A 14902-nucleotide genomic window follows, 5' to 3' on the forward strand; every position below is an offset into this window, starting at 1 on the left:
TGACTCCTGCATCACCATCACGTACTTGCCTTATGCTCAAGGACAGTACGTGGAAACATTCCCTGCTGGCGTTCGTCCATATAGCTATCGTCTTACAGTTAATCACATACAACACTGTAAAAGTTTTGAGGGTGTAAATGGCTGAGTATAGCCCATATATATATATATATATATATATATATATATATATATATATATATATATATATATATATATATTATATATATATATATATATATATATATATATATATATATATATATATATATATATATATATATATATGGATCTCGGAAATACCATCGACAGCACCTGAAGAAGGTTGTTAAAAGACCTTTCGACCTGGTGGTTGTGGCTACAACATAACAGCGTCTGGTCCTGGCCCTTAAATTCACAACCTCAACCAAGCAGCGTGTGAGGAGGTTGTGGGGTGTCTACGCACGACAGAGGGGGAGGAAAGAAAACGGCTCGAGTACTCACCAGGGTTGGAGACCCACTCCTGCAGCGCCTTCTGCAGTCTCCGCACGTGCAAGGGCTTGGAGGCCATGCCTACCAGGGCCATGATCTCGAGGAACTCCTCCTCCCCGGCCTCGCACAGCTGCTGCACGTCGTCGCCTCCTACGGGAAGGACACAAGGCATCGGTTGTGTGGAATGTGGTTGACGGGATGGTGGTAAACACACACACACACACACACACACACACACACACACACACACACACACATACTGCTGGATAACGGGGAGACCTGAGGAGACGTGGTATGAAGTGGAGACGTGGGATGAGGTGGGAGAGACAAGGCACAGGGCATGGCAGACGTGGGGGAAGACGTGGCGATACAGGACGGGGTGATGGGAGAGACATGGTAAAGGGAAAGGGATGACGAGATGATGGGACGTAAGAGATGGATGCGGAAGGACGATGATGGGACGGACGAGAAGGATGCAGGAGGACGATGGAAAGGACGAGAAAGCAAGAAGGGAAGGACGAAGAGATGAAAGCGGGGAAAAGGGAGATGAAGCACTGGATGACGAAGGGAGAACACTGCTGTTGCAGGGAGAGAGTGGCGAAAACCGCAGCCATGTGGACCATGCAGGGAGACAGCCATGTGTGTGTGCATGTGTGTGTGTGTGGCACGGTGCAAGTGAGAGCCAGGTGTGTGTGTGTGGGACTAGCAGGGAGCCAAGTGTGTGGGAGCAGGTGGCGGAGGGTATGGTGTGTTTATGTAGCTTGCTTAAGAAGATTCTTGAGGAGACAACAAGTGGCCGGACATCAAAGACAAGGTGACAAGAATCCTGGAGTTCTTGTAGAAGTCACAAGGCTCATTGAGGTCCTGGGACAAATCACAAGAATCCTGGAAATCCTGGAACATGTTACAAGACTCCTGGAGGTCCTGGAACAAGTCACAAGGATCCTGGAACATGTTACAAGACTCCTGGAGGTCCTGGAACACGACGTAAAGGTCTTGGATGTCATGGAACAGGTCAAAAGACTCCTGGAGGCCTTGGATCAAGTCACAATCTCCTGGAAGTCCTGGAATAGGTTACAAGACTCATAGAGGCCATGTGATAGGTCACAAGGCTCCTGTAGGTCCTGGAACAGGTCACAAGGCTTCTACAGATACTGAAACAGGCTACAAGACTCCTTAAAGCCCTGGAATAGGTCACAAGACGTCTGACGGTCCTGAAACTGGTGTCAAGGTTCCTAAAGTTCCTAGTACAAGTCACAAGGTTCCTAGAGGTCCTGAGTGTCCTGGAATAGGTCACAAGACACCTGGGGTGCCTGGAATAGTCCCAAAACTCCTGGAGGTCCTGGAACAGTTTACAAGACTCATGGAAGACCTGAAAGAGGTCAGAAGACTCCTGAAAGTCCTGGAACAGGTCACAAGACTCCTTGTGGTCATGGATTTTTTTTTCGACAGTTGGGAAGATACACAGAAGCGAAAGTCTTGGAGTTAAGAGTGAAATTCTGTAGCAGAAAAGAAAAATGGTGATGAAGAAGCGGGTAATGAGGACAGTAATAAAGGATGGGGCTTAAAATGGAGGAGGAGGAGGAGGAGGTAGTGAGGACAATGGGGGAAATGGGGATATGATGACCTGATGATTCATTTCATCCTCAACCCTGCAAGAGAAAACCTCAAAACGAGTAAAGACCATATATACATATATATATATATATATATATATATATATATATATATATATATATATATATATATATATATATATATATATAACAGACAAGACACACACACGCACCAGTGCAATACTCCCTTCTCGCACAGTACAAATGGGTACCTACACACACACGAGAGAGAGAGAGAGAGAGAGAGAGAGAGAGAGAGAGAGAGAGAGAGAGAGAGAGAGAGAGAGAGAGAGAGAGAGAGGTCATGATGCGGTCTGACCAGGGAGTCCAGTGTGTTGGTCAGGTTAAGGTCAGGGTGGGTCGGGGGCACACGAGCCCCAGTAAGGTCATTTCGAGCAGTGATAACGTGCGGATCAATTAAGATAAGTGGCATCAACACGTCTTATCACAGCCCATCATGATGAATAAGCCAGACAGTAGAACATTAACGCCTCTTTGCCCCGGATACATGATAACTACCCTAACTTTGCCCCGGATACTTGATGACTACCCTAACTTTGCCCCGGATACTTGATGAGTACCCTAACTTTGCCCCGGATACTTGATGAGTACCCTAACTTTGCCCCAGGATACATGATGAGTACCCTAACTTTGCCCCAGGATACATGATGACTACCCTAACTTTGCCCCAGGATACATGATGAGTACCCTAACTTTGCCTCAGGATACATGATGAGTACCCTAACTTTGCCCCAGGATACATGATGAGTACCCTAACTTTGCCCCAGTATACTTGATGAGTACCCTAACTTTCCCTGACGTAAATAGTTTACCCGTTCTGTAACTTGTCCTTAACTCAGCCGGGTTCCTGCACCTCTACATATTACCGTGTACCGTCCTCAGTGTCGCCCAGCCAGTCTTCGCAAAAGAAAAGAAAAAAAAAAGAAATCAGCGATTTTCGCGGAAAACTAAAAACGGCCAAACTTTTGACTCGCAAAGTTAAATTCGCGACGGACGGACGGACGGACGGTGGAGGACGGTGACTGGACGTACCCTCAGACGGACTGGCGACGGACGTTCACGAACGGATGAAAACTTACGGACGGACGGACGCACGGACGGACGGACGGGTACAGTCGCGTTACGCGCCGTCCCTCATAACAGGGCCACGATATGTCCTGAAGACGGAGTGGGAAGATAACAATAACAAGAGACATGAGAACGGAAGATAAAGACGGGAAGGAAAACTGAGAAATATGAAGATAACAAGACTTGAAGATATTGATAAAATACTTTTTTCTCATCATTTCTCAAGACAACGCGAGAAATGTACTTAACACACACACACACACACACACACACACACACACACACACACACACACACATATATATATATATATATATATATATATATATATATATATATATATATATACATATATATATATGGTCGAATATCAGGTCATCATACCCATGTGTTGTCCTGTTGTAACTATGAATTCCACTAATCTTTATCTTATACCTTATATATTCATGAATAACATTATAATCATCATTATCATTACAACTACCCTCATACTGCGATCAATAAGCCTCTTTGATAACCATGTAAACTTAATTATCCTATTAGGTAATGACATTATATAATCACATTTATAATTACAATCAAGATTATAATCATCATTGTAATTACCCTCATACCGCTATCATTAAGCCTTCCATAATAACCATTTAAACTTAATTAGCCTAATTGCTGTGGGTAGTGCAGACGACATGCAATACAATTGCAACACCTCCGCAACACTACTGCGTAGGCGCACTACGGGCGGGGGGAGGGGGCACTCAGGCAATACTACGGCATCACATGCGACTCAAGAAATACTGTGTTGTGTCTATTCATTTTTTCTTTTTTCTCGTAGTGACCGACACGGCACTTGTAAGTCATCTCCTGTGAAAGGTAGATTGCTGCAGGAATGAACCAGGGCTCCGCAGGTGTGTTTGGAGACACGACCCCGAAAGATAAGAGAGGTTATGGGAAGCGGGGAAACACAAGAGGAGGAGGAGCATCATCATCCAGAGGAGGTGTTCCGGGGAAAGGATGGGGCGTCATCACGGCCAATCCTCGAGTGGCGGTTCTCCACACAGGAAACCGTTGGAAGCGGCAGCCGGACGCGTGCCTTTTGGTGGAGAAGGGGCGATATGCAGCTCGTGAGAGCAGTGGCCTGAATGAGAGCTGTAGAACAGAGAGAGAGAGAGAGAGAGAGAGAGAGAGAGAGAGAGAGAGAGAGAGAGAGAGAGAGAGAGAGAGAGAGAGAGAGAGAGAGAGAGAACAGGGACAGAGACGAACCGAAGGGGATGGCTGTAGGGAGGCTGACGCCAGGAGAATCAGTGAGACGGAAGGCATTTGTTTCCACTCTGGCTGATAGAGAGGTGGAGGAAGAGCCTACCTCAGATGTACGAGCAGCGCTCCATACCAGGTCCAATCAGGAACAGGACAAATGATGCATCAAAATCCCCTGAGAGAGGAGCGCCAGAGGTGAGTCACATAGGAAAGATCACCAACGGAACCTCGCTCTGCGACAGCCACACCGGTGATGAGAGAGAAGGCAATGGCACTCGAAGTGGTCGAGAAAGAGAGAGAGATAAAGGAGAGACTGATTTTTTTTTTTTTTTGAAGAGATCAGATAAGAGCGACGAGGCAATAGCTGGAGGTGTTGCAACAGTCTTCCTTCTCTGTGTATGGGCTGCAACAAGGCAGGATTCCAAGAGGAAGGAGAGGTCTGGGACTTTAGAGAGACAGAATAAACGAGACGGGATCGGTGCAAGCTCAGAGGCGTCACTCCCTCAGGACAAGAGTAGGTGTGCCATCTGGGTCTTACGTGAGTCTTGCCCACCTGGAGCTGGTATTAGCGCTCAGACAACCCTGCGGATGGGAGATATTGGAGGCGGCATAGAGAGATTTGTCAGTAGGAGAAGTCAAACACCCAAGCTCTGCAGCGGACGTGGAGTAAGACTCGCGGGAAGTGGAAAAAGTTAAACGCTTGCCTCACACGCTCTCTCTCTCTCTCTCTCTCTGATGCGACAGGCATGATCAGTAGGGACGTAAGATATAATTCCAGCCACGTCGACATCCGCTTCACGTTCAACACAGCTGGAGGAATATCACAGCCAGCTTAGCGGGAGCCGTCCAGAGGGGAAGGGGGAAGTCAGTAGAGAATCTGGGCGAGGTTGACCGCTATGGTGTCCCAAAGTGTCCAATATGGCATTTCGAGGAGGAGGACATAGTGTGGACATGACTGATCAAATGTGACGGCACTGTCACTCGTGACGTAACATCACAGTCACACACCGACCATATTTCCCGTGACGGCCGTAACGCCACGGTCACCTTCTTCCGTCACATGCGGGGCGGGGTTGACAACTGACATATTCCCCCACACAATGGTCACAGTGACATACTCTCCCCGTTTCAACCTGTGACAGTACAGGATGTTCACGGCATGACACGCCAGGAGTTACGAGTTACATGTGACACTAGTCTGCGTCAGTGACGTAAAGTTATCGTACAAAAGTATCCTGTTGTGAGGTGGTTCAGTGTCGTAAAAGTGACGCAGGAATAATTCATTCCCTAAGGTCACTGCACAAGTGAATTTCACTGTCGTAAGATCACAACACAGATGAATTCTACTGTCATAAGATCACAACACACGAAGAAGTCACTGTCATACGGTTATAATAGGAATAATTCACTCTCGTGACAGGGATAATCTAGTGTCATAGGGTCATAAGAGTAATAACCCACTGTCACATGGCTCAGAACACTATTTGGGAAGGCGTGGATCCGGCCATGTATGGGAGGGAACCCACTATACAAACATCACTACACTATGTATATACTATCATCCTTTTTCTTCTCTAATGAGCATATATCAATAGCTACTACTTCGATACAGAGCAACTTTGCACATTACTCAATAGGGTGAGGCTCATGCATCAGATGGATTATACTAAAACAAAGGTGAAAAGATCATAATCACTAAACATATTAGGGAAGAGGTAGTGCAGAAACTAAGGGTTATATACAGGTACATCAACGCTATTCAAACCTACAGTGGAAGCATCAATAACAAATCAAACCAAAATAGAGTAAATAACAGGTAGGAAAGGTGGGTTTCAATAACAAGAGTTTGTAACAGTTTCTGTGACTGGGAATCATAACAGGTGTTACTGGCGTTATCAATGTCTTTGTGTTACATGTACGGTTACATAGTACAGCTAGTGGTTTTCCCAACCCTAAGTCGAAAGGATATATATATATATATATATATATATATATATATATATATATATATATATATATATATATATATATTGCTATAGGAATTGTTGGATAATCTATTCTCCACACTCAGAACAGTGGTGGGCCACTAAGGGCTGCGGTGCGCCGGTCAAAACAGTTGGAAAAACCACTTTTCCTAGAGTTACACAGCAGGTGATACTTTACATCTATTTAGTGTACCATGATCTACATGTCTGTACCGTGTTGTAACCTGCATATGCTGTAATATGTACCACAGAGAGTACTTTACGTACAATTACTGTAACGCTCCTGTTCTTTGTAGATTGTAACACTAGTGGTACTGTTAACCTGTGGTGGTGTTACTGGTATATAGTGTAACACATGTGTTACTGGTGTAGTGTGACAGTGCTGTAACTGTTACTTCGTAGCGTTGGTTTCATCCTGATGTTACAAGGTGGGCGACACCAAAAATGTTAACTGGAGTGGTGTTACCCATGGTGTTACTGGAGTGGTGTTATCCCTGGTGTAATATAAGATGTTACTGATGTGGTGTTATGTAACGACATAAGATTACTATAACGCAAAAGTTAATAACCAGCCTAATCATCTAATGCACTATCCTAATTAGCCCTAATTACCTAATGCACTATCACTTTCACAACTACAGCTCGCCAAGCAACAATACACATTGTCTAACAAGCTAATTAACTCGTAATTACTAGAAATAATAATAATAAATAAAGAAATGTACAAAGTGTACGAATTAAACTATACAGTCCTGGGACTCATTACATATATATATATATATATATATATATATATATATATATATATATATATATATATATATATATATATATATATTATATATATATATATATATATATATATAATATATATATATATATATATATATATATATATATATATATATATATATATATATATATATATATATATACTGGTATTTCTCAAAATAAAACAATAACTCCAATACAAAACTACAAGCGTTAGGCATAAGACAAACAAACCTTCTTCCTATCTACGGGCAATATAAACAAAAAAAAGGGGAAACAAACAAACAAATAAACAAAAACAAAAATAAAAAACCTAAACATAAAAAAAACTCATTTTTTTTTTGTTTTTGTTTTTTTGGCGTACACTTGACAACATCCAGAGGTTTTAAAGTTGTAAGAAACTATACTGACTGTATGTTTTATAATGACCTTTCACTCTACCTTGACTGATGAACGTGTCGTAATAGTTAAGCAGGTTGGCCCGTTGGAGAACGCGGTACAACTGCAGCTCAGACTCGTTAGATGGCTGGGAGGTAACGGCCACTGCAACCAATGAGGAGACTGGTGTTAATACAGGAGGGGAGGAGAGAGAGAGGGAGAGAGGGAGGGAAGTTTCTGGTAAGGTTTCATTGGGGGGGGGGGGTACTGATTATCAAACACGCTACCTCGCTAATGCGGGAAATGGCGAATAGATTGAAAAAAAAGAAAAGAAAGATATATATATATATATATATATATATATATATATATATATATATATATATATATATATATATATATATCATTGACACCATTGCATGTTAATAAAATATTTCAGTATAACACATATATGAATATAATCATGAATAATAATGGACCATAATGAATAATTTACATTTTAGATCAAGATTAAATGTCTGAATATATTACACCTTCAATAATCTTTGTTTTCTTCGTTCTATTTTCACAACCTCTTCATTGAAAAAACAAACAAACGATAAACCCCATTCTAAACCTCACAGCCAACCCCCAAACCCAATGTTCAATCTTACAGCCATCCCCAGAACCCCATACCAAACCTCAGAGCCACCATATCCCCCCATTTACCCACCACGCGAACCCATTCGGTCACCACCACCCCCTAACACCCCCTCCCTCCCCCTGCTCGTTACGAAAACCATAACACACACAACAGGAGACCAGGGGCCACAGACAAACCCACAGTGTTGCCACACACAAACACCGTTACAACAACACGCGATCGTCAACGCAAACTACGGAAAGACTCGTTTACCACCAGCGCCGACGAGCTCTCCACCCACCTCCTCCTCCAACACTCTCGACGCCAACGCTACTAAATCCAACGCAAACGGAAGCGGCAACAACGCTGGCGTTCAACGCCAAAAGCAACAGCAGCGATACGTTTTCAACGCCAACAACACCATACTTCTCCACCACACGCCCTTCAACGCCACCAACACCACACGTCCTTCAACGCCATCACACGTCAACATCACACGTTCTTCAACGCCAACAACAACACACGTCCATCGCACACCTCCAACACCACACGTCTCCAACACCCTCCCCAACATGGACAGGAATACACCTTCTAACTCGTCGCCACAGTCCATGCCTGCGTCGGCCGCCATCACCACCAACACCAGCAGAGGGGCGGGCGGGCCACCCGCTTCTCTCCCCCTTCAGGAGGAAGCGCTGCGCTCGGCCGTCATCCCTCCACAAAAACCCGAACTCCACTACTGTGGTCCTACTGAGGTGCACGTGGCGGCCGGGGTGCGTCGCGCGTGCAGGGGGAGGGAGGGGGTGAGGAGTGGTAGTCAGGGTGGGGAGGATGATACAGGGTAAGGGAGGGGGGATTATGATATGGGTGATCAGGGGAGGGAGGGAGGGAGGGAGGGAGAGCGAGGAGGGCAATGCACATGGGGAAAGAAGGGGTGGTGGGGTGTGAGGAAGGGGGGGGAGGGAGGTTGAAGGGAGGGAGAGGGGGGGATAACAGGGTGTGAGAAGGGTAGAGGGGTGTGACAGGGAGGGGGGGAGGGGGGGTGGGTGGAAGGGGGCAAATAGGCGCGTGGATTGCGTTGCGCTCATGTGACGTCACGAGGTAAACACTGTACGAATGTGACTCCGAAACACGTGGTGGCGAGGAACACGTGCTTTCGAAACACGTGGTGGCGAAGAACACGTGATGACAGAAAACGGCGTTACGAATTCCAGGGAAACGTGGCAATGCAAGTTAGGGCAAAACCACTGTTGTGGGGTGGGGGGGAGGGAGGGGAGATGCGCGCATCCCCCAGTAGCAGGGCAAACTACATACCTTGAAAGCCGACCTCGTGGTGGCTTCTCTATATCATACATGGACAACCTCCTCCTCCTCCTCCTCCTCTTCTTCTTTCTCCCCTTCACACACAACACAAGAAATAGAAGTAGTAGTAGTAGTAGTAGTAGTAGTAGTAGTAGTAGTAGTAGTAGACCACGAACGAGATATATATATATCCAGCAAGAGAGATACCATTTCCGTTGACAACGTACAAAATAACGACAGAACTGAACAGCTTGATGAAGAATGAAGGGAGATAAACATTGCAGGTGGACACGAGTGCACAGCCAGAGAACCACTTTGCCAGCTCCTCTCTCTCTGGCCAGTACTCTCGCCAGCGAACAAAACATTTTCTTTTCCATTTTCTTATAACTGTAAAAAAAATATAAATATATTTACGGGCGCGATGAATATGTCTTCATCAAGGGACACGATTAGAACTTATAAGAAAAAAAGGGTTCGAGGAAAAAAAAACTTGCTAATTAGGATCTTTACATATGATACTTAATGACCTCGAACTACGTACTCTCGTTGGCTTTCTGACAGGGACTGCACCACGTCACGAACTGGTAGTTAAGCGGGAAACAACACCATTACACATGCGGGAGGAATATACCAATGTATCACTTAGCTAAAGTCACTAAAAAAAAAAAACAAGTTTGAAAATTCAGTCGAAGTTCATAAATACGTTATGGAAATTAATAAGATAAATACATCCAGTAAAATTAGTGACCCAAAAAATTTAATGATACGAAGGGTTTCGTGCACACGCGCGCGCGCGCGAGACACTCGCCCTTATGTGCGAAATTGCTTTTAAATACAGATTGAAAACGGGGTCGACCAATTACGACCCCATGACACGGCCGGGGTGGTTAGAGACGCGTCTCTGCATGTTGGGAAACGACGTGTACGAGGGAAAATAGAAGAAAATGGGAAGGTGGGGAAAGAATGGGAAATGGGTGAGGGGGGATAGACAGCCGTATGGAAAGGGGAGGGGAGAGGGAGGTGGAAGGAATGGGTGACAGTTAGGTAGATGGGAAGGGAGCCGGGTGGAATGGGAGAGAGAGAGAGAAGTGGAAGGGGAGATAGTAGCAAGGTAGGGGAAAGACGTGGAGGGGGTGATAACAGTCGCCTGGGAGGGGAAGACGGCCAAGGGGAGAGGGGTAGGGGGGAGATAAATGGAAAGGGGGAGAGAGAACAATACGGGGAGACGAAGTAACAGAGGTCATACAGTTCGGTGAGAGAGGGGGGAGAGGAGGGGGAGGAAGGAAGAGGGGAGGGAGGGAGAAAGGAGGAGGAGGAGGGGATGCAGGGAGGGGAGAGGAGGGGAGGATGAATAAGCAATGATGACACAGCCCGAAGATGTATCCATGGTAACGTTGTCAACCACGTCTGCACCGCCAGCATGAGAGAGAGAGAGAGAGAGAGAGAGAGAGAGAGAGAGAGAGAGAGAGAGAGAGAGAGAGAGAGAGAGAGAGAGAGAGAGACCGTGTGTGTGTGTGTGTGTGTGTGTGTGTGTGTACTGTACGAGTGTTACGGGGAGAGACGGATGTGGATCATGTTGCCCCGTCTGTTTACCACGTATATATATATGTACCTGTATGTATGTATATATGTACCTATGGACACACACACACACACACACACACACACACACACACAGCATCAAGAACCCCACGTCTTTTTACAATGAACCAAGACCCAATCGTGCTCACCCTGCCTCCACTACTTGACCCCGGACGACCGGGCATGGAGCGGCCCCTGATTGGCGGAGGTGGGCGGGGTGGGGTCGGGTGAGGGGGGGGGGTCAATCAAGACGCGTCTATAACCTGAATAATGAGGAAGCACAAAATACCTGTTGGTGTCTTTTGTTTTCAAGGGCAACCCCGGCGAACTTAGGGAAATACCAAGACAGCGATCCCTTAAGGGGTTATTAGGTGGGGAGGGAGGGTGGGTGTTTTTCCCCTCCCTCCCCCAACTTCGTTGTCATCCCCTGCAGCAGAAGAGCAGACTCGAAATAGCGGAGCCTGGCATACATACACACACGCGTCAACCCCCCCACAAAAATGCTAATGGTCTGGCGACGGAGACGTGCGAGGAAATAATAAAAAAGACAAACAAAACAAAAAACTTGTTGGACAAACACATACTGTCATCCCCCCCCCCCCCCTCCCGACCACAAGCCAACCACAGATACCCTCCACTCAACTACTGTCTCTCCCCTTCGTCAACCACATATACCCTCCACACAACTACTCTCTCTCCCCCTCGTCAACCACAGGGATCCCCCACACTTACTACCTCCCCACAACCGATGATAGCTCCCCTCCTTAATCATATTCCCCTCACTCACTCCTCCCCCAAGCCAACCACATCTACTTCCCCCCAACCCCATCCCCCAACCAACCACAGCGGCCCACCACACACACACACACCCTCCTCCATCAAGCCACCCAAAATCTAGGCCACCTACACGCCCTTTCCCAACCAACTCCCTACTTTCACCCAAGTCATTAACTCCCCACCTTCACCCATGTCCTTAACTCCCCACCTTCACCCACGTCCTTAACTCCCCACCTTCACCCACTTCCTTCAAGTGTTCCTGGCTCGATCCACAAGCCTGTCCCCGCTCCTACTGTACCACCATCTTATCTCTACCACAAACACAACCTAACCTCAGAACAACCAGTCAACCCCAGCAGACAACCTCCGCCATCTACCTGTTATGTACCTGACTTGTGTACCCCTTCCCATTGCCCCTTTTCTATAGCAAATTAAGCTTTTCCTATAAGCTAAGCTTCCACAGCAATAACGCTCAGCTTGTGGTATCCAAAGCCTTTTTTTCATGTCTCCTCATTTTTCTTTTTCTTTCTTTTTTTTTTTGACTGTACCCCCATCAAAAAAAATTATTCACCCAAGAATAATTACAATAAATGAGTAAATGATACAAAAATAGCCTTTTGTGACACACTCAACATTACCATACAACCCATCTCAAATCATCTGTATTTACCATCTTCTCCACACAGTCAAAAAAAAAAAAAGAAGAGAAAATTACAGGTTAAAAAAAAAGAAAGAGGAAAAAATGCTCATTATTTTCGTTGTTGTGCGGTGTCATTTTATTTTTGTGGCTGAGTCGACACCTGGGCCCAGAATAGTGTGGTGTGTGTGTGTGTGTGTGTGGGGGGGGGGGGGGGGGCGAACACCCGCCCACACCAATCCTCAAGGAACATCTTTTTTTTTAAAAAAAACATTAGGCCATATCGCCCCAGCCAAGATGGCGTAATTATACATTTGCGTATACACGGGACACACCGTCGTGCTCAAGGTGTCGTACCGTCGTGCTCAAGGTGTCGTACCGTCGTGCTCAAGGGTCGTACTGTCATGCTCAAGGTGTCGCACCGTCGTGCTGAAGGTGTTGCACCGTCGTGCTCAAGGGTCGTACCGTCGTCCTCAAGGGTCGCACCGTCGTGTTCATGAATTCAAAACGGAACATGGCAGACAGTACATGTAAGATGCCACTCGCGTGGTCAGACAGTCTTATATCACGTCAGCGAAACCGGCTGAGCTTTTCTTATACCTTATAACACTTCACCTCCCAGCAATCAATCAGTCTTCATTAAGCCAATTAATCCTGATCAAAACCTGTTCGGTCACTATCTCCTTCAGGCTCCGCCTGTCAGGACGTGAGAGATGGGAAGCGTCTCCGTACGCCAAGGCCTGGAGAGATGTGTTAGCCTCTACCAAAGCTGTTGGAAGTATATGTCAATCTGTCTCTTATTCGTACGCTCCTCTCCCGGCGACTCTCGACTCCTTGCGTCGCCCCTCAAACGCGGTAACCATACAACTGTGGAAGATCATGTCTCTCCTCATCTCCCAAGATGTCTCTCATTGGTAGGTCGGGTCAGCTGTAGTCTCTCATTGTTCTCGTCTCTTACATATCCTAAACTATGCTAACCCTAAAGCTAACCTTGTTCTTACCTAGCTTAGCACAAACCTATGCTAATCCTTACCTAACCTAGCTAAACCGAAGCTAATCCTTACCTAGCCTAGCTAAACCTAACCTAATCCTTACCTAACCTAGCTAAACCTAAGCTAACCCTTACTTAACCTAAGCTAATCCTTACCTAACCCAGCTATACCTAAGCTAATCCTTACCTAACCTAGTTATACCTAAGCTAATCCTTACCTAACCTAGCTATACCTAAGCTAATCCTTACCTAACCTAACTAAACCTAACCTAACCTAGCTATACCTAACCTAACCTAAACCCGAGCAAATCTGCCAAACATTACCAGATATGTCCAAACATTTCGCCCATAACAGCAGGTCTGTATACCTCGGAGTCTTAAAAAAACGAAAAGAAAGTACCATAAATTTGCATATTGTGAAGAGTTCTCCTCTCGTTCACCTACACACGTCGTCTGATCACTACTCTTCACCGGTTGTAAACTTTATTAACCATGTAAGCTGCTGCTAACTCGTCCACTGTGTTGCCCATGTCAACACTTTCCTCACTACGTTGCCTCTGATGTATTTTCAGTCACTGGGGTCCCCAGTCCCAGGATGGAGGTTTGCTATGTTCTGTGTCGTCTTTCCTACGTTCTGTGTCGTCTTTGCTACGTTCTGCGTCGTCTTTGCTACGTTCTGTGTCGTCTTTGCTACGTTCTGTGTCGTCTTTACCAAGTGCCACGGACCACATTTGTGGGCGACGGGGGTCGTAGTGGTACACGACGAATCCACCACAAGTCGCACTCATGACGTCAAGTGGTTTAAACATATGCCAGACTTATCCCTTCCCTAAACGAGCTTACACCTCTGCTCATCATGCCTCAAGTTAACTTAACCTAGCCTAGACCAAACCTACCCTACCCCCTCCCCCCCAACCTCTTCTAACCTAACCTAACCTAAACCTTAACCTAAACCCAGCTTGAACCACTCACTCTTTTAACTTCGTCTACCGTTATCGTACTCTACCTAGCTTCACCTACCCTAACCTTACCCAACTGCCCCAACACTGACCTCCTCCCCGCCCCCCCTTACCCACACCTGAAGGTCGTAATCCACCATCTGGCTGGTTAACGACCCTCTGGGCCAACGCCAATGGAATCATACACCTTCTCAGCTGACGGAGTATTGAACAACCTTTCCTGTAAAAAAAAAAAAAACTGGCCAGTCGGGGGCGAAGGCCCGTGTGTTGATCTGCCGCCCCCAACAGCTAACTGGACCACACAGCGGATCAAACTGGTTGCAATATATTATATATATGTTTTCTTCTTCTTGGTCAAGTGCTTTCAGTAATTCATTTTCGCAGGAGAGAGTCGGGGGATATGTGATACCGTCTGGGTCAGGTTTTGTGTACACACACACACACACACACACACACACAGACACACACACAC

At 46.0% G+C, this 14902-nt stretch overlaps 1 protein-coding gene across 13 annotated transcripts in view; it reads right to left on the reverse strand.

Annotated features, from left to right (window-relative positions):
- The window catches only part of nab (NGFI-A-binding protein homolog), an 844405-nt gene that overhangs the window by 233001 nt on the left and 596502 nt on the right, over positions 1 to 14902 (reverse strand). For 9 of the 13 annotated variants that reach the window (XM_071666139.1, XM_071666138.1, XM_071666146.1 and 6 more), the window contains 2 exons: positions 7613 to 7726; positions 481 to 618 (listed from right to left, as the gene is read on the reverse strand). In XM_071666139.1, the coding sequence (XP_071522240.1) occupies positions 481 to 618; positions 7613 to 7726 (252 nt within the window). Of the gene's footprint in view, positions 1 to 480; positions 619 to 7612; positions 7727 to 8771; positions 8897 to 14902 lie in introns of those variants that run through there. The other 4 variants (XM_071666148.1, XM_071666142.1, XM_071666149.1 and 1 more) reach the window with 3 other exon arrangements.

This window comes from Panulirus ornatus, chromosome 10, assembly GCF_036320965.1.
Source record: "Panulirus ornatus isolate Po-2019 chromosome 10, ASM3632096v1, whole genome shotgun sequence".
Classification (NCBI taxonomy): domain Eukaryota; kingdom Metazoa; phylum Arthropoda; class Malacostraca; order Decapoda; family Palinuridae; genus Panulirus; species Panulirus ornatus.